Source organism: Pseudophryne corroboree, chromosome 4 (genome assembly GCF_028390025.1).
Source record: "Pseudophryne corroboree isolate aPseCor3 chromosome 4, aPseCor3.hap2, whole genome shotgun sequence".
In the NCBI taxonomy this organism is placed as follows: Eukaryota; Metazoa; Chordata; class Amphibia; order Anura; family Myobatrachidae; genus Pseudophryne; species Pseudophryne corroboree.
The window spans coordinates 591,280,507-591,307,288 of NC_086447.1; the positions used below are offsets into that span (position 1 = coordinate 591,280,507).

Consider the following 26,782-nt stretch of genomic DNA (forward strand, 5'->3'; position numbering starts at 1 on the left):
ATATGAGGTATGTGGTTGGGCTGATGGGCAGTAGCGGGATTGCAGCGTCTGGCTCTAGTCTCCGCTCTCCACCCAAAAAAATGTTCCCCCCTCCCGTCCCTACCTCCTCGGCGGTCACCATGGTGGAAGCCGACTCCCCCCTTCCTCCGCGTGTGACTCCTCCTCACCTCCCTCCCCCCTCTCTCCTCCTATCCCCGGCACTCTCCGCCCCGCCACCTCTTCCTCTCGCTGCTGCCTGAACTGAAGCAAACTCCTCTAGAGGGAGAAGCAGGCGGCAGACAGTCACTCAGCGGCCGGAGAGAAGCATCAGGGACCGCGCACTGTACGCACACAGCGGGAGAGAGGAGGCGCCGCCGCGCTGCCACAGTGACCTGGGGGAGAAGCCAGAGAACAGGAGGAGGAGACGGCCAGTGATCAGACAGCGGCAGCCAGCACTGCTCCAGCCCGTCCTCTGCGACCCGCACACAGCTGCTGCTGCTGCTGCCGAGAGGGGAGATCGGTGACACGGGAAGGAGGGCAGAAGCCCAGCGCGTCCTCTCGCTCTTCTCACGCCCCATCTGCTCTCTTCCCCCCCCCCCCGGGCCAGCCTGCAGCCTCTCCGCGCACAGACTCCCAGCGCCCGGACCGCAGCGCTCCCTGTGTGGCAGAGGAGACCCGGGGGTGCTCGGAGAGAGAGGGGAGAGCTCTTGTCCCCCGCCCCCTCCCCCCGTTCATGTGAGCGCTCCTGTGTTTGGACACCCGGGGGCCGTGTAAGGGAAAGTGCGGATTGTGCATCGGGCTTAGAAGTTTCCTCTCCCTGCTGCTGCGAGGAGAGCCCGGCGCCGCGTGTGGGGGTCTTCTCTCTCTGTACAGACACGTTTTCTAGGTAATTACTTCCCCCTGAAAGAGTGGATAATGGTCGGGGAAATGGAAACAAAGGAGAAACCGAAGCCGACACCAGACTATCTGATGCAGCTCATGAACGATAAGAAGCTGATGAGCAGCCTACCCAACTTCTGCGGGATATTTAACCACCTGGAGCGACTCCTGGATGAAGGTATATACCGTCCGGTCCACGCAGGGGCTGCTAGAGCCACACATCGGCCACATGTCTGCCCCACGCAGCCATTTCTGCATCAGGGACTCAACTTTCCCTGCGTAAAGTTTCGGCATTGAACAGAGTTTGGTTCCCACTGGAGAGCCCTCCCCGTGCCAGGCTGCCGCCCCCCCCTCCGTGCCATGTGACCTGCTGGAATGTGGCTGTATCTGGTGCTAACCAAACCTGTGATGCAATGGGGAGGGGGAGCAGCTGCTCCTACTGTGGCCTCTATACAGAATGGCCGTGGCAGCGGCTTGTGCACTATGGAGATGTTCTCTGTTACTGTGCTGGCTACTGTTTCCGTCACACCGTACATTTCCTACATAACATTCCCTCTATTTAAATATGTCGACGTTTAATTCCAACTGTTCATGTCATCCCCCAATTCCTGTGTCATGTGAAATAAGCACATTCCCCAAGGCTGTATAACATGGATGGGCTCAGGGTTATCAGGAAATCCGGCCATGTCATAGCGCTGCTGTAATGTTACACGAAAACTAATAGCTCCGTGCAGTTGTGTTGCAGGCCACTGACTAAGCTGCCCATTTGCTGCCTTTGTCTAGTTCAAAGCCATTTGCTACTCTTAGTTGCCACCGAGGCATGTGGCATATGAGGAGGCCATCTTAAAACAGTGGTATGGTCTCACTATTTCTGAAAAGTTTATGAGCTCCATTTACTTCTACAGTGTGCAGGAAACTCTATTGATATTTTAGTGATAGTAAGTGAATATATATATATATTTTTTTTTTGGGGGGGGGCTGGTGTGTTAAAATATTGAGCAGATATATGAAGTTTGTTGAATGGCAGTTATTACTTATAGTAAAATACAAATTGGCATCCTAATTTTGCTACATTTGGCATAGTTTATTTATTGATCTGGCTGTCTGAAAAGAACAGACACTTTATTGCTTTGCCTTGTCATGTAGTCTTCAGTGATCTGAGGTTAGCAACAGCAGCAAGAAACACTATTGCCTTTGTTTTGTAAGTAGGTGATGGTACAGTGGTTTGATATACATTATAATTCCAAGGCTCACACTTGTGAGATGGCACCAACTGCTTTAATACTCTATACTATCATGTTGTTGTGTTTGGTAGTCCCTGGCTAGGAAATGAAGATAAACCCACTGGAAGCCCACAAGTCTGTTTCCGCAGTAGCTAGACTATGTACTTCCACTCTCTCCCACACTCCTTTTCCTGTTTAATCTACAGACTAAACTGTGTCCCAACAAGGTTACAACATTATAAACAGAGTGATGCTGTTCACTATTTGGCCTGGCCTGTTCCTGGTAGATAAGAGGGTGCAATTAGCTGTATTCAGAGGTCGGTAGTCATGAGAACTACAAATGACCTCTTCACAGGCTGAGGCACATCCCAAAAAATATTTGTTATGAGACTAACGGTGTTCTGTTGCACAATATATTAATGCCCGTTTAACGATTTCCGTGACTCCAGTATCATTGTTCATATAAAGCAGTATTACTGGACATTCGTATTGATTTTCCTTTCATTTCAAATATGACTGTTTTATTTCATAGCTTAATGGCATCAATCTACACTTACCATTCACAAAGGATGGGTTGAACTTGTAATCTCTCTCATCTGTTTATTTCTGGGCTGGGGGTGGAGAGATGGTAGTTTTCGCAGCTGTTGGTCAGCCAAATGCAAATATTTGTATTGCAAACATTGCAGTAGACTTCTTTTTATTTTTAAGTTTTTATTTAATTTTTGAATTACTCTTCTCAAGTTATTTACAAACCTTTTAGCAGTAGTGCACAGATAAAAGTAGTGTGTGATTTGAGAGATAATTTTTGTTGTGTATGCAGAATATTCCGTTGAGTCGCTCAGGTAGTGTAAACCAAATGAGCTGCTGTAGCCATTGTTACATAAAGTGAATGTTATAAGGAAGTAAACATTGCCTGGGGGAAAATTCCTTTCTTCCATAGTTAAAGCTGTCTTTCCAGTGATGCTGTTACTCCAGCTTTTGTTTCATTATTTTTATTTGATTGAGGAAGCTCATAAACTGTTGATATGGTTAGGGCCTAAATGCAGTCTGATTTAAAGTATACACATTTACATATAATGCAAAAATAAGAGCTGACACTGGTTTCATGTTGGACTTAAAACCCTTTTAAATATTTTAAAGGAAGTGACATACTGAGATTTTTTTTTTTTTACCAAATTAAACCGGAAATTACAGTAAAGTGTAAATGTAACACATGCCATATTAACATAATTGGAGACAATGGTTACAGCAGGAAGTGGAAATGGGTAAAGTCCCTAGAGCTTAGGGTTTAAAGTGTAGGGTTTTTTTTTTTTTTTTTAAATCTTGTTTTGCATTTATTCCCTAGAATAGATTGTATTCTCTCTTCTCACTGTATCATTTTCTTGAACTGTATGTAATCTGATTTCTACTGCACTGTTACAATATTGGTGTAATATTAATACCTAGTAAGAAGATCATGATTTTATAATTTCATATGCTGACATTTAGGTGACTTAATCAGAAAATTAAACAAACTCTTTATTTTTCTCTGGAATTATATATAAAATCAGAAAATAATTTGTCCTCTATTTGCTTTTCTGTTAAATTTGCATCTTAAATATCCAACTAGCGTTTGGCCCAAGCAGCTGCTTCTGTGGGGTCAATTCTATTCGGCAACTAAAGAATAGCGCCGGGAATTAGCTCCCGACGTTATTCAATTCTGCTACTAGTTGCCCGCAATTGTCGGGAATTCTTCTCTCATCCCCGGGGGATGAGAGAATAAACCCGACAAAAGTGCTGCCTCGCGGCCGGCGCGAGGCTGATTCTGTCGGGAATCAGCCTCGCGCCGGGTAGTTAAGTCGGAGAATGCCCGTTCTCCCGACAAAACTACCTGTTAAGTCGGCGAGAACGGGACATCGCCGACTTAACTTTAGCTGAATTGAATAGCGTCGGGAGCTAATTCCCGGCGCTATTCTTTAGTTGCCGAATAGAATTGACCCCTGTGTCAGAAGTGATACGTAATATAATTTCAAGTGGATCTGATGAGTATAAACAACCAGTTTTAGCTGAGTGTTCGGCTCCATGTTTTATTATCAGTGTCTCTTGCTTTCAGTAAAAGTTACATATTTGTAAATATTAGTTGCTAGTTTTGCTTACTCGTTGCAACAGTTGAGTTAATTTTTGTTTTGTTGAAGTTTTAATATTTCTGTAAATATGTACATCTAAAACAAAGTTCAAATCTAGCGACAACCATTACATTTGGCATTTTCTCTAGACTCTGTGTTGGTCACATAATGGGCACTTTATTAAATCCCATGTTTCCAGGCTACCTTGCGTTTTAGGGATCCACTGTAGTCTTCAGCTAGAGAAATTTGATGCCACAGACTCAGTCTGTTTAAAGGGCTTGGTTGTTCTTCCTGTTTTTGTATGTTGGGCTGTGCAGGCTGCAGGAATCTGTATGTATAAAAAGAGGGGGGAACTTAAAACTTCCAGGAATGTGCAACAATACCACACTGCAGCGCAAAAAGAAACCTTGCATGAAATTGAATGTTATATTTAATGGCTCTGGGTTTTAAGCCACTAAGGGGCGCCTGTATGCTCTCTACAGTTTGAGATGAATGGGATTTGTGTTTAATTTAGAAAAAAAAATACAACAAGAAACTTACAGTAGTTTCTTACAAAGACACAGTGTGCTACTTTACTAAATGCATAATTCATGTACGGGCAACGGAACGTTTTTTTGCCACATTTTTTTTTTTTTTGGAGTCTTGCAAAATATTTACAAACATGAATTATACATGAATGTGTGTATGTATAGCTTATACATATGAACATCAGTGCTTTAGAAGTGGGCGTAAAGCGTACAAATTCATTACTTAAAAAAAAAAAAAAAATATATATATATATATATATATATATATATATATATATATATATATATATATATATATATATATATATATATATATATATATATATATATTTTTTTTTTTATGCAACCTAGAAGTAGAATGTTAGCTGGAATGCCCTTCAAATTCCTAAGCTTTTAATTAAATTAGTGCTTACCTACTCCTACTTCCTTAGATTTCTCTTGAAGTATTCATGATGGTCTCATTATGTAGAGGAGTAACCAGCCCTGCTGGATATTACTAGATTATCTATCTTCTCAAACTGTCCACTACATCTAGTCACATTGCTCCATGGTCGGCTCAGTAATGCAGGAAAACCAAGAGCATTTAAAATGCTTCTTTTGTAATGCAGATGAGCCAAGCTATAGTGAAAAGCAAGATTACACCCTGTTTATAATGGCTACTACGCCATTAATGCAGAATAGCCTGTTGCCGATATAGTAAAAGTTCCCTTTCACACTGACCTTCCAGTTAATAATATGCAATTTTCAGGTATGCTCATGCACTGTGATTTGCCAGTATCTCGCAGCAATCTGAAGAATTTCAGTTAATTTTATTGAGTATTATCCTGATAAACCTTTAATGGAGGTTATTCGATTCTTGGCGGCTCATTGAGACCATCAACATCGCTAGATTTTCCTCGCACCCCATAGAAGTGCACAGAAACTAGTGATGTTCAGTCTACACTGATATGTGTGCACCACCAAATATCGGGGTGATGATTGGCAGCACAATGCCTGGAATTGAATTCCTTCATAAGACTTTTGTGACAAGCTCATGGACGTGAAGCCTGGCTTTGAGGGATGTCTCCGTAATATAATGCAACACATAGGCAGATCTTTTTTAGGCATATATCAAATGTATGAATATTTCTAATGTTTGAGTGTCCCGCTATACAGTGACGCACTCTCCGCTCTCTTCCTACTTTTTTGTTATAACTGCTAGGTGGATCATCTAGAAGTGTAGTTGAAAGCTAGAAAGGTTTCTTGTTAAGTGAATTCTAATATATTCTTGTCAGGTTGCATCTGTTGAATTTTGTTACTGTAAATGTGGGTGTCTACGAGTGTGTATATATAAGGAAAAAGAGGGAGAACACTGGCAATGTATGGCGCCAAATATGTAGTTACAATGTATACATTTTTTATTTAATCATGCTTGTCTGAATAGCAGACCATGATCAATCTTTTGTCCTAGTTGATCCTAGAAAGTGGTTATGAAGCAAGCAACAAATAGTCATAGATGCACTTTTAGTGTGAAACCTTTAGCCTTGTATATTATCAAAATAAACATGTAAGCTTATCTGCAGTGACAGCTGGGATAATAACACTGCTCCTTTTGAAGACTTGCTCAGGGTACCTATAAGGGCATGTGAGATCACTTCCTTCCAACCAGATTAGCTTCCTGCATTTTAGTAGCTAACTGTCTCTCTATATATAAAATAAAGATCTGTATAGCCACATATACCTGTTCTCCCAGTGTTTTATGCGGCTATCTTTGGTTTTTTCTGCTTCCTCCTACAGTTCAAATGATATACTGGTATGTTAGTCTTTGGATGAAATTGGCCTAAAGCCCAATACACATGGGCAGAGATGTGTGCTGAGCGATCTGTCACATACCGCTCGGCACACAGCGCGATGTGTGCTGAGCGAGGGGGCGACCATGGGGGCCGCTCATTTCAAGCGGGTGAAATGAGCAATGTGCTAGATTGTGCCTGCATGCAGGCCAATCTAGCACTGGCGATAGCGACGCGCCAGACCGCGCATCGCTATTGCTGTGGGACTTACACACGGAGAGATCCGTGCTTATCTTCTAAGCAATCTAGTCAGATTGCTTAGATTTTAAGCATGGATCTCTGTGTGTACCCCCCTTTAGTGTGTGCTTGTTTGTTATTAGAAAAATTAGATAATTGTAAGTTCCACTGGGACAGGGACTGAATGCCTAAATATCCTCTGTAAAGTACTTTAGGGCAGATGTATAAAACCTGGAGAAGTGATAACGCACCAGCCAATCATTACGGGTTTGAAAAATGACAGGAGCCGATTGGCTGGTGTGTATTCACCTTCCAGTTATCACTGCTTTATCACTTTTCCAGGCTTAATACAACTGCCCCTTATTTGGTCTATTATTCTGTACATACACATTTTGTATGTATAAGATGAACACCTATACACATACGTGTGTGTGTGTGTGTGTGTGTGTGTGTGTGTGTGTGTGTGGATATATAGAGGGAAAGAGAAGGACATGATGAAGACACATATCCTTAATGTTTAAAATTGCTGCAGAGTTTTCACAAGCTTTAAACGCTCATTTCATCTTGGATTTAAAATGATCTAACCAACGAAAACAACAACAGAGCCTTGTTCTTACAGCCTTCTGAATTATTCACAAACTGAGCATCTCTAAACGCCTCACTCTTGAGAATTTTACCCTTTTTTTCCAAGGGTTTTCTCCCTCTGAGTTTGATAATTTGAAAAGTATAGTGATAAAGAATAAACATTTTATGATTAGAAAAACACAAGAATGTGGTTTAGGTCAAATAGGACAAGATTTTCCAAAAATTTAAGGATTTTTCCAAAATACAATTTGCCATACTAGATAGACAAAACGATAACTTGAGTTTGTTTACTTTTTACATTTTTCCATATACTTTTACCTTTTTCAGTTTAGAAAAACATTTCTGGGAAAGAAAATATATGTAGGTATATAAACATCTGTATGTATGCTTATATAAATATATATGTAGAAGTAGTGGTGTGTGTGTGTATTTAGGAACAGACAGATATATTGTTTTTCTATATATCCTTTTTTTATTACTATTCTACTGCACATAGGGCCTAATTCAGACCTGATCGCAGCAGTAAGTTTGTTAGCAGATGGGCAAAACCATGTGCACTGCAGGGGAGGGGGGGGGGGGGGGGCAGATATAACGTGCAGAGAGATAGATTTGGGTTGGTTATATTTGTTCCTGTGCAGCTTAAATACTGACTGCTTTGTTTATACACTGCAATTTAGATTTCAGTTTTCTGTGCACGTTATCTGTCCCCACCCTACAGTGCACATGGTTTTGCCCATCTTCTAACAAATTTGCAGCTATGATCAGGTCTGAATTAGGCCCATAGTTTGCTTACTGTGAAGTTCACTTTAAAGGGGGTACACACGGAGCGACGTTTACTTAATTTCTAAGCAATCTGACTAGATTGCTTAGAAATTAAGATCACATTACTCCGTGTGTAGGGGTGCCAGCGACAGCGGTGCGCGGTACCACGCGTCTCTATTGCCAGTGCTAGATTGGCCTACATGCAGACACAATCTAGCAGGTCGCTCATTTCACCGCTGGCTGAAATGAGTGGCCCCACGTGTCGTTCACCCCCCCCCTTCTCGCTCAGCACATTGCGCTGTGCTCAGTGGGGGGAGAGATGTGCGGTTCGCACAGCACACATCTCCCATCTGAATGGTCCCTAAGGGTCATATGTAATGAAGTCTAAGTTGGCTTGAGATGCGGGTTCTCGGCCGCACTCGGACTCTTTTTTTTTTTCCCCCCCTCTTTTTTTTCTAACGTCCTAGTGGATGCTGGGGACTCCGTAAGGACCATGGGGAATAGACGGGCTCCGCAGGAGACTGGGCACTTCTAAGAGAGAATTAGTACTACCGGTGTGCACTGGCTCCTCCCTCTATGCCCCTCCTCCAGACCTCCGTTAGAATATGTGCCCGGAAGGAGCTGGGTGCATTTTAGTGAGCTCTCCTGAGCTTGCTATTAAAGTATTTTAGTTAGTTTTTTTTTATTTTCAAAGAGCTTCTGCTGGCAACAGACTCTCTGCTACGTGGGACTGAGGGGAGAGAAGCAAACCTACTAACTGCGGCTAGGTTGCGCTTCTTAGGCTACTGGACACCATTAGCTCCAGAGGGTTCGAACACAGAAACTTAACCTTGGTCGTCCGTTCCCGGAGCCACGCCGCAGTCCCCCTCGCAGAGCCAGAAGACAGAAGCCGGCGGATAAAGCAAGAAGACGTCAAAATCGGCGGCAGAAGACTCCTGTCTTCACATGAGGTAGCGCACAGCACTGCAGCTGTGCGCCATTGCGCCCACACTAACCCACACACTCCGGGCACTGTAGGGTGCAGGGCGCAGGGGGGGGCGCCCTGGGCAGCAATTAAGTACCTCCTGGCAAAAGCAGCATATATACAGCTGGGCACTGTATATATGCATGAGCCCCCGCCATTTTTTACACCAAATCGCGGGACAGAAGCCCGCCGCTGAGGGGGCGGGGCTTCTTCCTCAGCACTCACCAGCGCCATTTTCTCTCCACAGCTCCGCTGAGAGGAAGCTCCCCAGGCTCTCCCCTGCAGACTCACGGTAGAAAGAGGGTAAAAAGAGAGGGGGGGCACATGAATTTAGCGCAATAATCATATATACAGCAGCTACTGGGTAAACACTAAGTTACTGTGTGATTCCTGGGTCATATAGCGCTGGGGTGTGTGCTGGCATACTCTCTCTCTGTCTCTCCAAAAGGCCTTGTGGGGGTCCTGTCCTCATATAGAGCATTCCCTGTGTGTGTGGTGTGTCGGTACGCTTGTGTCGACATGTTTGACGAGGAGGGCTATGTGGAGGCAGAGCAGGTGCAGATGAATGAGGTGTCCCCGCCGGCACCTGATTGGATGGATATGTGGAAGGTGTTAAATGATAATGTAAACGCCTTGCATAAAAGGTTGGATAAAGCTGAAGCCTTGGGACAGTCAGGGTCTCAGCCCATGCCTGATCCTACAGCGCAGAGGCCGTCAGGGTCTCAGAAGCGCCCACTATCCCATATTGTTGACACAGATGTCGACACGGATTCTGACTCCAGTGTCTATGGCGATGATGCAAAATTGCAGCCTAAAATGGCTAAAGCCATCCGCTACATGATTGTAGCTATGAAGGATGTATTGCCCATATCAGAGGTAAACCCTGTCCCTGACAAGAGGGTTTATATGTTTGGGGAGAAAAAGCAAGAGGTGACTTTTCCCCCTTCACATGAGTTAAATGAGTTATGTGAAAAAGCTTGGGATTCTCCTGATAGGAAAGTGCTGATTTCCAAAAGGTTACTTATGGTGTACCCCTTCCCGCCAACGGACAGGATGCGCTGGGAATCCTCCCCTAGGGTAGACAAAGCTCTGACACGCTTATCTAAGAAGGTGGCCCTGCCGTCACAGGATACGGCCTCCCTAAAGGATCCTGCGGATAGGAAGCAGGAAGGTATCCTGAAGTCTGTTTATACACATTCAGGTACCATACTGCGGCCGGCAATTGCGTCGGCCTGGATGTGTAGTGCTGTAGCAGCATGGACAGAAACACTGTCTGAGGAACTGGATACCTTGGACAAGGATACTATTTTACTGACCCTGGGGCATATAAAAGACGCTGTCCTATATATGAGGGATGCCCAGAGGGACATTTGCCTACTGGGCTCTAGAATAAATGCAATGTCGATTTCTGCCAGAAGGGTCCTGTGGACTCGGCAATGGACAGGCGATGCCGACTCTAAAAAGCACATGGAGGTTTTACCCTACAAGGGTGAGGAATTGTTTGGGGACGGTCTCTCGGACCTGGTTTCCACAGCTACAGCTGGGAAGTCAAATTTTTTGCCGTATATTCCCTCACAGCCTAAGAAAGCACCGTATTACCAAATGCAGTCCTTTCGATCACAAAAAGGCAAGAAAGTCAGAGGTGCGTCCTTTCTTGCCAGGGGTAGAGGAAAGAAGCTGCACCATACAGCTAGTTCCCAGGAACAGAAGTCCTCCCCGGCTTCCACTAAATCCACCGCATGACGCTGGGGCTCCACAGGTGGAGCCGGGAGCGGTGGGGGCGCGTGTCCGAAAAATTCAACCACCAGTGGGTTCGCTCACAGGTGGATCCCTGGGCTATACAGATTGTGTCTCGGGGATACAAGCTGGAATTCGAAGTGATGCCCCCTCACTGTAACATAAAATCAGCCCTGCCTGCTTCCCCATAGAAAGGGAAGTAGTGTTAGCGGCAATTCACAAATTATATCTCCAGCAGGTGGTGGTACAGGTTCCCCTCCCTCAACAGGGAAGGGGTTACTATTCCACAATGTTTGTGGTTCCAAAACCGGACGGTTCGGTCAGACCCATATTGAATTTAAAATCCCTGAACATTTACCTGAAAAAGTTCAAGATGGAATCGCTCAGAGTGGTCATTGCAAGCCTGGAAGAGGGGGATTTTATGGTGTCTCTGGACATCAAGGATGCTTACTTGCATGTCCCCATTTATCCACCTCATCAGGAGTACCTCAGATTTGTGGTACAGGACTGTCATTACCAATTCCAGACGTTGCCGTTTGGTCTCTCCACGGCACCGAGTATATTTACCAAGGTAATGGCGGAAATGATGGTGCTCCTTCGAAAGCAGGGTGTCACAGTTATCCCATACTTGGACGATCTCCTCATAAAGGCGAGGTCCAGAGAGCAGTTGCTGATCAGCGTAGCACACTCTCAGGAAGTGTTGCAACAGCACGGCTGGATTTTGAATATTCCAAAGTCGCAGCTGATCCCTACGACTCGTCTGCCCTTCCTGGGCATGATTCTGGACACGGACCAGAAAAAGGTGTTTCTCCCGGCGGAGAAGGCTCAGGAGCTCGTGACTCTGGTCAGAGAACTCTTAAAACCAAAACAGGTGTCGGTGCATCACTGCACGCGAGTCCTGGGAAAGATGGTGGCGTCATACGAAGCCATTCCCTTCGGCAGGTTCCATGCGAGGACCTTTCAGTGGGATGTGTTGGACAAGTGGTCCGGATCGCATCTTCAGATGCATCGGCTGATCACCCTATCCCCCAGGGCCAGGGTGTCTCTTCTGTGGTGGCTGCAGAGTGCTCACCTTCTCGAGGGCCGCAGGTTCGGCATACACGACTGGGTCCTGGTGACCACGGATGCAAGCCTCCGAGGATGGGGAGCAGTCACTCAGGGAAGAAACTTCCAAGGGCTGTGGTCAAGTTAGGAGGCTTGTCTGCACATCAATATCCTGGAACTAAGGGCAATATACAACCCCCTGAGTCAAGCGGAGCCTCTGCTTCGCAACCAACCGGTGCTGATTCAGTCAGACAACATCACCGCAGTGGCTCATGTAAACCGCCAGGGCGGCACAAGAAGGGTAGCGATGGCGGAAGCCACCAGGATTCTTTGTTGGGCGCAGAATCGCGTGCAAGCACTGTCAGCAGTGTTAATTCCGGGAGTGGACAACTGGGAAGCAGACTTCCTCAGCAGGCACGACCTCCACCCGGGAGAGTGGGGACTTCATCAAGAAGTCTTCACACAGATTACAAATCGATGGGAACTGCCACAAGTGGACATGATGGCATCCCGCCTCAACAAAAAGCTACAAAGGTATTGCGCCAGGTCAAGAGACCCTCAGGCGATAGCTGTGGACGCACTAGTAACACCATGGGTGTTCCAGTCGGTCTATGTGTTTCCTCCTCTTCCTCTCATACCCAAGGTGCTGAGAATCGTAAGAAAAAGAGGAGTGAGAACAATACTCATTGTTCCGGATTGGCCAAGAAGGACTTGGTACCCGGAACTGCAAGAAATGCTCACAGAGGACCCATGGCCTCTGCCTCTCAGACAGGATCTGTTGCAACAGGGGCCCTGTCTGTTCCAAGACTTACCGCGGCTGCGTTTGACGGCATGGCGGTTGAACGCCGGGTCCTAGCGGAGAAAGGCATTCCGGATGAAGTTATTCCTACGCTGATAAAGGCTAGGAAGGACGTGACAGCAAAACATTATCACCGTATATGGAGAAAATATGTTGCTTGGTGTGAGGCCAGGAAGGCCCCCACAGAGGAATTCCAGCTGGGCCGGTTCCTGCACTTCCTACAGTCAGGAGTGACTATGGGCTTAAAATTAGGGTCCATAAAGGTCCAGATTTCGGCCCTATCCATTTTCTTTCAAAAGGAACTGGCTTCGCTTCCTGAAGTTCAGTCGTTTGTAAGGGAGTGCTGCATATTTAGCCCCCTTTTGTGCCACCAGTGGGATCTTAACGTGGTGTTGAGTTTCCTGAAATCTCACTGGATTGAGCCACTTAAGACCGTGGAGCTAAAGTATCTCACGTGGAAAGTGGTCATGCTATTGGCCTTATCTTCAGCTAGGCGTGTGTCAGAATTGGCGGCTTTGTCATGTAAAAGCCCCTATCTGGTTTTCCATATGGAAAGGGCAGAATTACAGGCTCGTCCGCAATTTCTGCCGAAGGTGGTGTCATCTCTTCATTTGAACCAACCTATTGTGGTGCCTGCGGCTACTTGTGACTTGGAGGACTCCAAGTTGCTTGATGTAGTCAGGGCTTTGAAGATTTATGTAGCCAGGATGGCTGGAGTCAGGAAAACTGACTTGCTGTTTATCCTGTATGCAGCCAACAAGCTGGGTGCTCCTGCTTCAAAGCAGACTATTGCTCGCTGGATCTGTAACATGATTCAGCAGGCTCATTCTGCGGCTGGTTTGCCGCATCCAAAATCAGTGAAAGCCCATTCCACAAGGAAAGTGGGCTCTTCTTGGGCGGCTGCCCGAGGGGTCTCGGCATTACAACTTTGCCGAGCAGCTACTTGGTCGGGTTCAAACACCTTTGCAAAGTTCTATAAGTTTGATACCCTGGCTGATGAGGACCTTGTGTTTGCCCATTTGGTGCTGCAGAGTCATCCGCACTCTCCCGCCCGTTTGGGAGCTTTGGTATAATCCCCATGGTCCTTACGGAGTCCCCAGCATCCACTAGGACGTTAGAGAAAATAAGATTTTACTCACCGGTAAATCTATTTCTCGTAGTCCGTAGTGGATGCTGGGCGCCCGTCCCAAGTGCGGACTTTCTGCAATACGTGTATATAGTTATTGCTTAATAAAAGGGTTATGTTATGTTGGCATCTGTTGTTTGATGCTCTATTGTTGTTCATACTGTTAACTGGGTATGTTATCACGAGTTATACGGTGTGGCTGGTATGAGTCTTACCCTGGATTCCTTTCATTGTAATGTCCGCTCTTCCGGGCACAGTTTCCTTAACTGAGGTCTGGAGGAGGGGCATACAGGGAGGAGCCAGTGCACACCAGTAGTACTAATTCTTTCTTAGAAGTGCCCAGTCTCCTGCGGAGCCCGTCTATTCCCCATGGTCCTTACGGAGTCCCCAGCATCCACTACGGACTACGAGAAATAGATTTACCAGTGAGTAAAATATGATTTTTTTAAAGCAGCAGTCATTTAGAAGGCATTGTTTTGCCTTGTCCATGATTGCCGCTTCAAAAAAACATCCTAGTTCGGCTGGGATCCTACACCTACATCCAGCCCCAAATTTAAGTTGTATTTCCAATGAAATCCAGAATCGTGTTTTTTTTTTTTTTTTTTTTCCCTCTCTAAAAATTAGTTGTGTTCTTTTTAAGGGATTGAGTTCAAGACTTAAAAAGGGTCTTAAGAATTAATATAGCTTTGGCTTGGTGTTTTATATAGTAGTATCTCCATAATAAAGGAGTGGCTTGCTCATTATTGTGATGGTCTCCAAATCTTTTTAAATGATCATTGTGCTTCAATTATCAGTCTGCACTGGAAACAAGAGTGATTTCACTACTAGTGAATGTTTCTATCCTAGATAAATTTTCTGTTAAACAAAATAATTCTTAAATACCTTTTTGTTATATTTTTAGACTGCAATCCAATTGGTTAGAATTTGTATTTATGGCTGGGGGTTTGACATAATTTTAATGTAATCATGTAACCTAATATTCAGAATGCAGTCTTCATTTAACCATCCTGTTAACAGTTGTTTTAATGGAACATTAAAAGCACTCACATTACAGTGTTTAACGGTAATTAATGATCATGTTTCTTTGCAGCACAAATGCAATTAATACCTATTAAAAATGCATTGCTTTAAAGCAGGATTCTGGTTTTCCACATGCACACACCTGAAAACTGCTTGCTGGTTAGGGTCCCACTGCATTATTTGGAACCTTCTACAATATCCACCAGCACTTGAACAATTCCCCCTCCTACCACCATTGCTCCTCTCTTACATTGAAACTAGATGCACTTCTCTTGTAGGAGCAGCAGGTTCTCCTCCTTGTTTGGCCAACACAACTAATCAAGGTTATATTATAAAATGATGGGGGATTCCTGGAAATGTGTAGAGGTTTCCAGTATGCTCCACTATTGATGGTGTAACACTAAGCAGATGAGCTGCTCCCTTTAATGTAAAAGTGTATCACATAAGTGCGCTGAAACAAATATATGACTAATGTTGTCCCCTGATCTGTAGTTCCCTAGCAAATCACAAATCTTCATAATAGAGAGCCATCAGTTTCTTATGTTGAAAAAAAGGGACAGAGGTATATAAAAAGTAAAAATAAAACACACCCAAAAACAAAAACCTGTTTATATTTATCTTGCTGAGCAGGAGCTAAAATTATTCCTCCTCTTTGCTTTTTTCCCTCCCCTGGGATGACCCTTCTGTACATCCCCTGGCATGCTGTCCACTGATGGAGGACATGGGGTTGATAGATGCCCATAACTACAGTAGGACAAGATATGTTCTTGAAACGGGGATGTTAACAAAAGTTTGTATAGTGGTAGGAAGTATGATAGGATGAGAATCAATCATTTCAATTGTGATAAGTTTCTACGCTTATTATGAAAAAAACAAGCTAGTAAAATACCTAATTGTAGTGAGTATGAAGCCTTCCAGGCTGAGTAGGCTGATTCCGGATCAGTTAAGTATCTAAAAAGTAGATTTTTTTTTTTTTTTTTTAATGCATTTTAAAGAAACAGAAATGCTTAATTTGGAAAGCTGAAAGATTGCGAAAGCTAAGCCTGTTTCATAGCATAGGCACATAATCAATATGCTCCTTGTAAATATATCACCATTATTAGTGCACTGTGGCACATTCTCTGTTCTGAACACCTCAGTGTTTAAATTAAAAATTTAAACCAGTTTAACAGATGTCTGAGCAGAGAAGACTTTTATGTATGCACGTTTTGCTTTAGTTTATTTGTAAAGATGTTCAGAACAGACAGCAGAAAGAGCAGGAAGTTGAATCCATTTTTATCAGCTGCAAGCAAACATACAGGAAAGGGGTCTCTTCCGGCTTGCTGAATACCTCCTTTCCTCCAATTGTTTTCTTAGTAATATATTGGGACAGAAGGTATGTGTTGTTGCAACATGGATTCAAGCAGATTTAGCATTTGGATTGATGGTTTACATTGTATCATTTGGCAGAGTTGAGACGGATATACGTTAGATTTGTCATCCTCTTTCTATAACTTCTGGACTCTGCACAATATTAGCTTCCCTTGTTAAATCATGACTTTGTGTTCTACTTTTGTAAAATTTGATTTGTTAGCACATACAGTAAAGGGCCCCATTTGCACAATTTCATTCAATTCTGATATATTGTATGGAATTGTGTACAATCGTATGTGTTTTAGATCGTATCCAATCTGATGCGCGTCCCTGTGGCTGTCGGATAGGATCCCCTAGGTCGTTGGTGCTGCACTAATGATATATCGGAAATGGATGGAATCGGTTGAAAAAAGTGTGTTGGGTTTTTTTTTTTTGTGTGTGCATGTGATATATCGCATGCGATGTATGACAGGGAAGTTTGACTGGCATTCTCAGGACACTCCCATCCCCCGTAGCCCTCTACCCAGCCCATGAGATATATCTCATGGTACCATTGTATGCCGTATGATATATTGCATGCGATATACAGCGGCTTCATCAACCGCATGCGATATCTTATGCAAAAATAGCACAAAAGTACCAAATCATATGGAATCACTCCCGGGAAGGTCCCGGGGGAGTTCAAGGGAAATTAGTTCCAACTTCAGCCTCAGACATATCGTTGTAGTGTATGGGGCCCTTAAGTAAGTACTATTTTTTTTCTTCCCTTTGTCCTTCCCCCCCCCAGCTTCAATTAGAGAACATTTAAGTTCATTGTATGCTTAGTAATTTTCAGTCCACAGTGAATTTAATGTAGATGTGCTCATAATAAACTATTTTATTTTAATGAATGCAAACTGACGGCATAATGCTTCTTGCTTAAGTTACTTTATGTACATTTTAATGCATTTTATCTTTGAGCAGTAGCTTCATATGCAAATTTAAAATAAGCTGTCCTCCTAAACACAGTGGCATGTTGCACCCAGAAACGTATGGAAAACTCATTAAAGTGCTCAGTATTGCAAATATTGTGGCAGGAGTCTGATGGTGGGAAGATGATGCAGCGTACCTCTAACATGACCACCTTTTAAGATCCAGTTGTTCTGCCTGATCGGAGTGTTATTATATAAGGCATTCTTTTATTTTAGGGATTACCACAATGAGCTGTGTATACTAGGGGATCAGTATGTATTACCGACGGCCGGGATACTGGCGTCTGTGTACAGACAACTGCATCTCGCCCCCCAGAATGCCAGCAGCGGGGCGAGTACTAACAGTCCCCTTGCGGGCTCGCCGCACTCACCGCAGGTTCTATGAGCCCCTGTGAGCAGGGATTCCGGCGTCGGTATCCTAACCGCCGGGATCCAGACTGCCGGCAATGTAACTGCATCCCTGTACTAGACCTACAAGTTAACTCTGAGGGCATATGAAGGAAGGTTGTATCTGCCCTCTATTTAAATCTTGCTTTATTTTTGGCCCTATCCGAGTAGACCAAATGTACATTTTTATTTGTATTTCATGATTCACACCTCCCATAAGATTTATAATATTGCTCTTGGAGCAGATCATAAATGGCACCTACCCTTAATAGTGGTCTCTGCAAGCAGCGTTTTAGAACAAGAATGTAGATGGTCGTACCTAAACAATGTGTGCTGCCTGGTATCACAGTGCAGTCTAATGTACTTTGACAACATGAATCTGTAACCTGGAAAACTAAGAGTTTGGATATATATATATATATATATATATATATATATATACATTCATATGCGACTGGACTTATTAAATAGCAGATAATTATGATCTTAATTATGATCTACCAAGCAGAAGTCAGTCTTTCACGGGCCGATGTGGGAGAGATGTGTGCTGAGCGTGCAGGGGAGACGGGGGGGTCGCTCATTTCACCCAGCGGGTGAAATGAGCGACCTGGTAGATTGGCCTGCATCGCTAGCGCTGTGGTGGGTACACACGGAGCGATCATGCTTAAAATCTAAGCAATCTAGTCAGATTGCTTAGATTATAGCTCTGTGAGTACCACCCTTTAAATTCTGCAGACTTTCGCTTAACATATACATTTATACTGTAACTTCATTCTTCCATCGCTTGTTTTGCCTTTTTCAAATTGTTGCCACTTATTTAGAATTTTACAGTCGTTTACACTGAAAAAAAAATTGCCATTGAGAAATCTAAAAGGACGTGTCTCTCTTCACTATATACTTATAGTGGCCACAACATCCCTTTCATCTGGGTCACATGAATTACTCAGGTATTGTGATTTGCTAAATTCAAGCCTGTATTTCACGTGGATTTAATCTGCCCTATAATCTGTGTAAATCATAATTGTCCCATATTAAAGGGATATTATGGCAACCCTATATATGCACATAAAATGATCCATGCAGTGCAATTAATGCTTCTTGCCAAATTGTTCTAGACATGGCTATTTTATTTGAGCCCCACTGTGCCCTTTGGTGGAAAGGGGATAATAAATAGGGCTAAAAAAAAGACTGAATGTAGAGTATAGTGGGATTTCTAATTCTGCTACATCTGCAAATGGAATTTATGAAATTCTGTGCCTTTTTGTCTTTTTTTTTTTTTTTCTTGTGCCTTCCTCCCTAATCTGTTCCAGTCCTTGAATGAAATAACGCCTCCTTGTCCATAATATTGTTGAATAGGTGCTAATTAGGCATGCCAGTACAGTGGATGCGCGCATGCCTCCACAGCTGACAGTAGAAACTGGTGTTATACTAAATACTGGCACTTCCTGACAGCTCAGGCTGATTGAACTACAGCAGGAGTCTGCTATAGGAAACAATGGGCTTCTTCTACACACTGCACAGCTGAATGAACATTTTTGCCTTGTCTGGGTAAGGAAAGTGCTTTAAGTTATGACTTAAAAATAGGGGGGTGGGTTTAAAATAAATAAATAAAATGATTACAAAAAAAAAAGTGTACATTGTACATTCAGCTGTTTTCTCTGCATTTTACTACCAATTTATTTAAGTATATACTTACATATGGTTTCATGTCTAGATTGATAATTTTCTGCATTGCATTACTGAAAATATCCGTATGATGGAAATATACCTCAGTGACCTTACATCTTTAATTTGTAGGTGACAAAAATCAGAAGGTACCTCTACGGTACCTCAATTCTGTCAGCTGTTTATGTGTTGTCTGAACATTCAAAGTATGTGGAAATCCCCTTTTGCACTAACAATACTACTGTAGACTCTCATATGTACAGGACTTTTTAGTATAGAATAATGTATATTTTCATGCTAGTACATGAAGAACATCAAATGGTTAATTTGAACATATGATCCTACACCCTTTTTAAAAATAAAATTAATTGCTCTTTAGTTGAACTTTTTTTCCTGAGAAATGTAGATTCATATTGCACTTGCGTAGATGATTACAGATTCTTGGTTTCCTCTCTGTGAGTAGTTAAGAGAGGATGGTTTTTTTTTTTTTTCACCTTCTATATACTTTAGAACACTGCTGCAGCAGTAAGGGAAGGAAAACCACTATTTGTTTACTGATCCTTGCATCCCCCAGAAAACTTGATTTGTATGCATAAGATTCAAGAAACAGTGCATCACTGGCAATATTCTGTCCGGGAGAATGGGCCACAATCACATTTGGCTAGTTTCTGCATTTAACGCCAGTATATCTAATCGCTCCTTGCTATTCAAGTGAGACTCCTAGGGAACTTAAAGACAGAACCGGAGCTATTTAAATAATGGGGTGCATAAACCTACCGCCTATTGATTTACTGACTGTACGCGTTTCATAACTATTCATGAGGAAAGTGGTTGGTTCCAAATGGGAGGTTTAATGCACAGTGTGGCTGCCTGATAGTGCTGTGTTTTAATATAGCTAAGTGCCTTCAGTCTAAAAGGTACACTTGCGTCAGCCTCTGATTAACATAGGGTGGCTAACAGAGCAATTTATCACTCAGGCAGCCCTGAAGAGTGTCAGCAAGAAGGCTGACTATGATAAATTGAAGGGGAATGGGCACTGTAGTAGGTGGCCACAGTGTCCCACAGCTTAGGCTATAGTGCTTCTGGGTGGCAGCTGATATTTAGGTTACATGCAGGCTAATTAAGTGAGGAGGAAGAGCTGCCGTTGTCTGCATGCCTGACTGGGAAAGACGCTAGTCCCTTTACACTTCACAAATTTTAGTGACTTTAACAGATTTAACTGCCAGATGGACAGTAGATGCATACTACTTGGAAAGATAGCTATGTACAGATGTCACAGTGCTGCAGAAATAGTATACAGCATACTATAATGCCGAGAAAGGTGTAATGTGTTACAAAGCTTCCCAGAAATACTTCTCTCTTGTATTGTCATTATTTACAATTCATTAACGACTTAAATCTTTGTAAATGAGCTGTCTTTTTTTTTTTTTAAGACCATATCTATCGCACTGAACATTTGGAGGTTTCTTCTTGGAAGATTCTAGGTATAAATGAGCAGTAGCAGCATTGCAATACTAGGAAGCAGCTGTTAAAGTAATCAATGGTTTGCTATTGAAGTTAGTGATAATGGTAAGGATAGTTGATATGGGCATTTCTGAGACTTTATTTAAACACGGATTTACTACAGGCTTTGTCATTGAATAAGACACAATTGATACAAAGGTCTATATAGAGAAGTAACATTTTACCCTTTTAGCATTGAGCCGACCTTTTTGATTTGTCTTTGACCCATTATAAGATAAGCACTGCAGCTACAATAATGGCTACTAAGGAGGGGTGGGATCTACATCGGTCTCCTACTATTTGGTCTGTGTATATGTATATATTGTTTCTTCTGAGTTTCCAGCATGGCATCTATTAATGCAGTGACTTTTCTCTTATATCCATAGGGGATACTAGGATGGCATTCTACAGCCTGTGGGTGGGGATGGCACCAGGCAGTCTGTTTTTAGCAGAGCACCGGTTACAATATTTGTGTGTGCGCAACTTGGTTGCACTGGTCATCTGCACAACAACAACAACCACCGATCAAGCATTGGTCATTGTTTGTTTTTTATATTTCCAGTTCAGGCATCAAGCAATTTGGGGGTATGCAATTCAACTTGATATGCTGCTGGGCATCCTGGTGCTCAGATTCAAACATATTGGCCACATATGGAAGGGATGGCACATCATATGTCCATCACACCGAGTTAAGTCCCCCCCGCCACCCTCAATAATGAATGCATTCCCAGTAACAATGGAACTGTACTCCCAGTTTCCTCAAGCAATACAATTGAAATAAAAAGGAAATTTACAGGTTTATTGTTTAAGAAATGTATTTGCGTGCCTATGTGGTATTACTGAATGTGTATAGATTCTTACAGTTAATATTCAATGACAATCTTTCAATTAAGTTTTGTCTCGGACATTTTTCTTCACGGTTTTTCTCTATCGTCCTAGTGGATGCTGGGGTTCCTGAAAGGACCATGGGGAATAGCGGCTCCGCAGGAGACAGGGCACAAAAGTAAAGCTTTCCGATCAGGTGGTGTGCACTGGCTCCTCCCCCTATGACCCTCCTCCAAGCCAGATTTTTGTGCCCGGCCGAGAAGGGTGCAATCTAGGTGGCTCTCCTAAAGAGCTGCTTAGAAAAGTTTAGCTTAGGTTTTTTATTTTACAGTGAGTCCTGCTGGCAACAGGATCACTGCAACGAGGGACTTAGGGGAGAAGAAGTGAACTCACCTGCGTGCAGGATGGATTGGCTTCTTGGCTACTGGACATCAGCTCCAGAGGGACGATCACAGGTACAGCCTGGATGGTCACCGGAGCCTTGCCGCCGGCCCCCTTGCAGATGCTGAAGTAAGAAGAGGTCCAGAATCGGCGGCAGAAGACTCCTCAGTCTTCTAAAGGTAGCGCACAGCACTGCAGCTGTGCGCCATTTTCCTCTCAGCACACTTCACACGGCAGTCACTGAGGGTGCAGGGCGCTGGGAGGGGGGCGCCCTGGGAGGCAAATGAATACCTATTTTGGCTAAAAATACCTCACATATAGCCTCCGGAGGCTATATGGAGATATTTAACCCCTGCCAGAATCCGTTAAGAGCGGGAGACGAGGCCGCCGAAAAAGGGGCGGGGCCTATCTCCTCAGCACACAGCGCCATTTTCCCTCACAGAAAGGCTGGAGGGAAGGCTCCCAGGCTCTCCCCTGCACTGCACTACAGAAACAGGGTTAAAACAGAGAGGGGGGGCACTAATTTGGCGTTAGAAATATATAAAAAAGATGCTATAAGGGAAAACACTTATATAAGGTTGTCCCTATATAATTATAGCGTTTTTGGTGTGTGCTGGTAAACTCTCCCTCTGTCTCTCCAAAGGGCTAGTGGGTCCTGTCCTCTATCAGAGCATTCCCTGTGTGTGTGCTGTGTGTCGGTACGTGTGTGTCGACATGTATGAGGACGATGTTGGTGAGGAGGCGGAGCAATTGCCTGTAATGGTGATGTCACTCTCTAGGGAGTCGACACCGGAATGGATGGCTTATTTAGGGAATTACGTGATAATGTCAACACGCTGCAAGGTCGGTTGACGACATGAGACGGCCGACAAACAATTAGTACCGGTCCAGACGTCTCAAAAACACCGTCAGGGGTTTTAAAACGCCCGTTTACTTTAGTCGGTCGACACAGACACAGACAGGGACACTGAATCCAGTGTCAACGGTGAATAAACAAACGTATTCCTTATTAGGGCCACACGTTAAAGGCAATGAAGGAGGTGTTACATATTTCTGATACTACAAGTACCACAAAAGAGGGTATTATGTGGGATGTGAAAAAACTACCGTAGTTTTTTCCTGAATCAGATAAATTAAATAAAGTGTGTGATGATGCGTGGGTTCCCCCCGATAGAAAATTATGGGCGGTATACCCTTTCCCGCCAGAAGTTAGGGCGCGTTGGGAAACACCCCTTAGGGTGGATAAGGCGCTCACACGCTTATCAAAACAAGTGGCGGTACCGTCTATAGATAGGGCCGTCCTCAAGGACCAGCTGACAGGAGGCTGGAAAATATCATAAAAAGTATATACACACATACTGGTGTTATACTGCGACCAGCGATCGCCTCAGCCTGGATGTGCAGAGCTGGGGTGGCTTGGTCGGATTCCCTGACTAAAAATATTGATACCCTTGACAGGGACAGTATTTTATTGACTATAGAGCATTTAAAGGATGCATTTCTATATATGCGAGATGCACAGAGGGATATTTGCACTCTGGCATCAAGAGTAAATGCGATGTCCATATCTGCCAGAAGATGTTATGGACACGACAGTGGTCAGGTGATGCAGATTCCAAACGGCACAAAGGTGTATTGCCGTATAAAGGAAGAGGAGTTATTTGGGGTCGGTCCATCGGACCTGGTGGCCACGGCAACTGCTGGAAAATCCGCCGTTTTTACCCTAAGTCACATCTCTGCAGAAAAAGACACCGTCTTTTCAGCCTCAGTCCTTTCGTCCCTATAAGATCATATCTGCCCAGGGATAGAGGAAAGGGAAGAAGACTGCAGCAGGCAGCCCATTCCCAGGAACAGAAGCGTTCCACCGCTTCTGACAAGTTCTCAGCATGGCGCTGAGACCGTACAGGACCCCTGGATCCTACAAGTAGTATCCCAGGGGTACAGATTGAAATGTTGAGACGTTTCCCCTTCGCAGGCTCCTGAAGTCTGTTTTACCAAGGTCTCCCTCCGACAAGGAGGCAGTATGGGAAAAAATTCACAAGCTGTATTCCCAGCAGGTGATAATTAAATTACCCCTCCTACTACAAGAAAAGGGGTATTATTCCACACTATATTGTGGTACTGAAGCCAGAAGGCTAGGTGAGACTTATTCTAAAAAATTTTTTGAACACTTACAAAGGTTCAAATCAAGATGGAGTCACTCAGAGCAGTGATAACGAACCAGGAAGAAGGGGACTATATAGTGTCCCGGGACATCAGGGATGCTTACCTCTATGTCCCAAATTTGCCCTTCTCACTAAGGGTACCTCAGGTTCGTGGTGCAGAACTGTCACTATCAGTTTCAGACGCTGCCGTTTGGATTGTCCACGGCACCCCGGGTCTTTACCAAGGTAATGGCCGAAATGATGATTCTTCTTCGAAGAAAAGGCGTCTTAATTATCCCTTACTTGGACGATCTCCTGATAAGGGCATAGTCCAGGGAACAGTTGGAGGTCGGAGTAGCACTATCTCGGATACTGCTACAACAGCACGGGTGGATTCTAAATATTCCAAAATCGCAGCTGATCCCGACGACACGTCTGCTGTGCCTAGGGATGATTCTGGACACAGTCCAGAAAAAGGTGTTTCTCCCGGAAGAGAAAGCCAGGGAGTTATCCGAGCTAGTCAGGAACCTCCTAAAAACAGTGCATCATTGCACAAGGGTCCTGGTAAAAATGGTGGCTTCCTACGAAGCAATTCCATTCGGCAGATTTCACGCAAGAACTTTTCAGTGGGATCTGCTGGACAAATGGTCCGGATCGCATCTTCAGATGCATCAGCGGATAACCCTATATCCAAGGACAAGGGTGTCTCTCCTGTGGTGGTTATAGAGTGCTCATCTTCTAGAGGGCCGCAGATTCGGCATTCAGGATTGGATGCTGGTGACCACGGAGCCCAGCCCGAGAGGCTGGGGAGCAGTCACACAAGGAAAAAATTTCCAGGGAGTGTGATCAAGTCTGGAGACTTTTCTCCACATAAATATACTGGAGCTAAGGGTAAATTTATAATGCTCTAAGCTTAGCAAGACCTCTGCTTCAAGGTCAGCCGGTATTGATCCAGTGGGAAAAACATCACGGCAGTCGCCCACGTAAACAGACAGGGCGACACAAGAAGCAGGAGGGCAATGGCAAAAACTGCAAGGACTTTTCGCTGGGCGGAAAATCATGTGATAGCACTGTCAGCAGTGTTTCATCCCGGGAATGGAAACTGGGAAGCAGACTTCCTCAGCAGGCAGGACCTCCACCCGGGAGAGTGGAAACTTCATCGGGAAGTTTTTTCCACATGATTGTAAACCGTTGGGAAATACCAAAGGTGGACATGATGGCGTCCCGTCTGAACAAAAAACGGGACAGGTATTGCGCCAGGTCAAGAGACCCTCAGGCAATAGCTGTGGACGTTCTGGTAACACCGTGGGTGTACCAGTCGGTGTATGTGTTCCCTCCTCTGCTTCTCATACCTAAGGTGCTGAGAATTATAAGACGTAGAGGAGTAAGAACTATACTCATGGCTCCGGATTGGCCAAGAAGGACTTGGTACCCGGAACTTCAAGAGATGCTTACAGAGGTCTTATGGCCTCTGCCGCTAAGAAGGGACTTGCTTCAGCAAGTACCATGTCTGTTCCAAGACTTACCGCAGCTGCGTTTGTCGGCATGGCGGTGGAAAGCCGGATCCTAAGGGAAAAAGGCATTCCGGAAGAGGTCATTCCTACCCTGGTCAAAGCCAGAAAGGAGGTGACCGCACAACATTATCACCACATGTGGCGAAAATATGTTGCGTGGTGTGAGGCCAGGAAGGCCCCACAAAGAAATTTCAACTCGGTCGTTTCCTGCATTTCCTGCAAACAGGAGTGTCTATGGGCCTCAAATTGGGGTCCATTAAGGTTCAAATTTCGGCCCTGTCGATTTTCTTCCAGAAAGAATTGGCTTCAGTTCCTGAAGTCCAGAAGTTTGTCAAGGGAGTATTGCATATACAACCCCCTTTTGTGCCTCCAGTGGCACTGTGGGATCTCAACGTAGTTCTGGGATTCCTCAAATCACATTGGTTTAAAACCAGTCAAATCTGTGGATTTGAAGCATCTCACATGAAAAGTGACCATGCTCTTGGCCCTGGCCTGGACCAGGCGAGTGTCAAATTGGTGGTTTTTTCTCAAAAAAGCCCATATCTGTTTGTCCATTCGGACAGGGCAGAGCTGCGGACTCGTCCCCAGTTCTCTCCCTAAGGTGGTGTCAGTGTTTCACCTGAACCAGCTTATTGTGGTGCCTTGCACCTACTAGGGACTTGGAGGACTCCAAGTTGCTAGATGTTGTCAGGGCCCTGAAAATATGTTCCAGGACGGCTGGAGTCAGGAAAACTGACTTGCTGTTATCCTGTATGCACCCAACAAACTGGGTGCTCTTGCTTCTAAGCAGACTATTGCTAGTTGGATGTGTAATACAATTCAGCTTGCACATTCTGTGGCAGGCCTGCCACAGCCAAAATATGTAAATGCCCATTCCACAAGGAAGGTGGGCTCATCTTGGGCGGCTGCCCGAGGGGTCTCGGCTTTACAACCTTGCCGAGCAGCTACTTGGTCAGGGGCAAACACGTTTGCTAAATTCTACAAATTTGATACCCTGGCTAAGGAGGACCTGGAGTTCTCTCATTCGGTGCTGCAGAGTCATCCGCACTCTCCCGCCCGTTTGGGAGCTTTGGTATAATCCCCATGGTCCTTTCAGGAACCCCAGCATCCACTAGGACGATAGAGAAAATAAGAATTTACTTACCGATAATTCTATTTCTCGGAGTCCGTAGTGGATGCTGGGCGCCCATCCCAAGTGCGGATTATCTGCAATACTTGTACATAGTTACAAAAATCGGGTTATTATTGTTGTGAGCCATCTTTTCAGAGGCTCCGCTGTTATC

The 26,782-nt window shown here is 44.3% G+C and overlaps 1 protein-coding gene across 9 annotated transcripts in view; it reads left to right on the forward strand.

Annotated features, from left to right (window-relative positions):
* Window positions 1-208: 208 nt before the first annotated feature.
* QKI (QKI, KH domain containing RNA binding) overlaps window positions 209-26,782 on the forward strand; it is a 311,363-nt gene continuing 284,789 nt past the window's right edge. For 4 of the 9 annotated variants that reach the window (XR_010176089.1, XR_010176090.1, XM_063917538.1 and 1 more), the window contains exon 1: window positions 211-1,036. Coding sequence is in view for 6 of the 9 variants with exons in the window: in XM_063917538.1 (XP_063773608.1) it covers window positions 895-1,036 (142 nt within the window). In the remaining 3 variants the exon portion in view is untranslated. Of the gene's footprint in view, window positions 1,037-26,782 lie in introns of all 9 variants that reach the window. The other 5 variants (XR_010176088.1, XM_063917535.1, XM_063917540.1 and 2 more) reach the window with 2 other exon arrangements.